This window comes from Anopheles aquasalis, chromosome 2 (genome assembly GCF_943734665.1).
Source record: "Anopheles aquasalis chromosome 2, idAnoAquaMG_Q_19, whole genome shotgun sequence".
NCBI lineage: Eukaryota > Metazoa > Arthropoda > Insecta > Diptera > Culicidae > Anopheles > Anopheles aquasalis.
The window spans coordinates 47,045,001-47,047,500 of record NC_064877.1 but is presented as its reverse complement, the minus strand read 5'-3'; the positions used below and the strand labels follow the sequence as shown (position 1 = coordinate 47,047,500).

The 2,500-nt window shown below is 51.3% G+C and overlaps 2 protein-coding genes across 2 annotated transcripts in view; one reads left to right on the top strand and one right to left on the bottom strand.

The window, feature by feature from the left end:
* LOC126570690 (uncharacterized) overlaps window positions 1-837 on the bottom strand; it is a 1,284-nt gene extending 447 nt beyond the window's left edge. Inside the window, exons 1-2 of the mRNA XM_050228626.1 lie at window positions 479-837; window positions 1-406 (exon numbers count right to left, since the gene is read on the bottom strand). The exon at window positions 1-406 is cut by the window's left edge and continues 447 nt beyond it. Of these exons, the coding sequence (XP_050084583.1) occupies window positions 1-406; window positions 479-572 (500 nt within the window). The 5' untranslated portion in view covers window positions 573-837. The remainder of the gene's footprint in view (window positions 407-478) is intronic.
* Window positions 838-1,035: 198 nt separating this feature from the next.
* LOC126575186 (WD repeat-containing protein on Y chromosome) overlaps window positions 1,036-2,500 on the top strand; it is a 3,286-nt gene continuing 1,821 nt past the window's right edge. Inside the window, exons 1-2 of the mRNA XM_050235758.1 lie at window positions 1,036-1,455; window positions 1,516-2,500. The exon at window positions 1,516-2,500 is cut by the window's right edge and continues 1,054 nt beyond it. Coding sequence (XP_050091715.1) covers window positions 1,069-1,455; window positions 1,516-2,500 — 1,372 coding nt within the window. The 5' untranslated portion in view covers window positions 1,036-1,068. The remainder of the gene's footprint in view (window positions 1,456-1,515) is intronic.

Genomic DNA, 2,500 nt, shown 5'->3' with positions numbered 1-2,500 from the left:
AGTTCCTTTACAACTTCGTTGGACTTATCGATGGCATACTTGTCGGGACAGTACACGGTACAACCAAGCCCAACCTGCATCGGTGTGTTGGGCATTGTGCGAACGATCGTTGTGGTCCCTAGAGGCGCCAACTTTGAAATCAATTGATCCAACGTGACACCGGCCAGAATCGATACGACCAATTTGTTTCTACAGTCGGGTCTCCCTCCTTTCTGTACGCGGGCGTCGATCGCGACAAGAAACGCATGTAGCATCTGTGGTTTGATGCACAGGAAAATGATGCTGCACCGCTCTATCAGCGCGATGTTATCGGTCCCCAGATGCGTCACTTCGAGCGTGCTCCAACGTTCTTTGAGGGTGGTTAGGTTCGTTGCCGTGACGTGGATTTGGCCGGGTTGTAGGATACCTGTGAGGGCGAAATAGCGGATATAAGCATCATCACCACGTGCAGGAAGAAAGGATGATGATTATTGCGCACCATTTTTCAGCAATCCCGAGGCGATAGCATATGCCATGTTACCACCGCCTATGAATCCGACGGTCAAAGCCGACAGGCTGCTTTCGTTGGCCATCGTTTGTGTGGTCTTGCGTTCCGGTACTCCAAAAGAAGGGGATACCTTTCGATTCACCCACGGCGCGTGTCGACTCCTCACCGGATATAAAAAGAAATTACACAAATTGTTTGTTGCGTTGTTGCGTCGCGTGTAAACAAATCCTCGATTGCCCCGTATCTCGTCGTTATCTAATCACGATGCACCTCTCTTTTCTGCCACCAATCGCAGTCGGGCTACTTTGTTGTTGACAGTGAGCATCTGTTTACGCCGTTTGTTGGTTTTGTTGGTTATGGCACAAAGGACGAGCACTATTTTCGTGGTTGACCAAAAGTAGATTTGCGGTTTTCTGCAAAAGTGAATAACATGCAGCGTATTCATCGCCGTAATCCTTTCTCACACAAAAAAGGTTAAAAAAAACCAATTCACATTGAATACGAATTCGACGAGATGGCTTTTCCAAGTCCAATCCAAGTAGCGCTGGTGCTCCTCAGTAACAACGATCGAGCGAGTCGGAATGGCACCGAGCCGCTTTTCTTCAATTCCGGAGGATCGTGAAATACATCGGGTCGTATCGTGCGCGCAGATCGAGCAACTGCGAACCATCTTCACCAGAAACAATGGACGTCTTAAGCGAGAGGAGCTGCGCAAGGTGCTAGCGGCCATCGGTCTACAGTACACCGACGAACAGTATCGAACGCTGTTTCTACAGATCAACACGGATCACGATGAATATTGCCAGTGGGACGAACTGCTCAGCTATATGATCCTCGGTTTCCAGGACGACGATCCGCTGGCTGTGATGCAATCACTCGATCCACCGATCAGCGAAGAGGTCGCACTGAAACTCGGCCGTCAGGTGTACACGATCGCGAGGGTAGACTTTTGTCCGATGGTTTACTACGTAAGTAGCCCCCGAATGTCGTGTGTGGTTGGCAGATTATCGACCCCCGTACTTTCACAGGATGGAAGCATTAGCTGGTCACAGGGACACTGGATCACGACCTCGAGAGAAGGTGTCATCAATTTCTGGACCAAAGATTGGAAATCATCGTTCAAGGCTCGATCCACTCCGTCGCGATTGAAGCGCTTGAAAACCTGGCTACTAGATGCGATCCCACTACCCGATCAGCGATCATTCTGTGTGGCCAGTTTAGAGTTTGAACTGCGGTTCTACGAAGTCGTTGCTGGTTCGTTCGTGCTGAAGATTGTCATCGAGCAGCTACCGCATCCAATCAGTGCCCTCGACTACTGGTACGAGCGTGGCCATCCCAGTAAGCTGCTCTTGGGTGATTGCGAAGGTAACGTGGCAATGCTGGAGCTCTACCCCGAACGTAAAGTGGTAAACTCTGGCGAGTCCTTTTCGATCGTAACCTGGGTCAGCTGGAAGGATGTGATCCGGGGTCGCTACCCACCCCTGGAAGGGACTGAGTATGGTCAACTGGTGGTAGATCAAGTGCGGATGGTACGTTATGTCGAGAACCTCAACAGTCTCATTGTGGCCTCGGAGGAAAATCCACTCACTCGACGAAGCGGATTGAATAGATCTTTGTCGCCGCTTCCTACGATGGTGTTGCAATCGCTGGAGAATCGTAGCACAAGAACTGCGTACCATGTGCCACGGGGTGTCACTTGCTTTGCGTACGAACCCATCACCGAGCTGCTGGTGTCCGGTGGCCCGGACTGTGAGCTGAGACTGTGGGATATCCGACGACCCGAGAAACCATCGGCGGTACTGAGTGGCCATACGGCAAGTATCGTGTTCCTGTTCGTCCAAGATGCCGGAGAAAAAATTTACAGTCTCGACCAGAAGCGTATCGTGAAGGTTTGGGACGTAGGCAACCGGGTACTGCTGCAGACCTTCACGGAGCTGACCGCTGTCCTAGGGCAGAACCTTCCGGTGTGTGCCTTTTACGACAATCGCGAGCGTCAAGTGATTGTGGCCAACA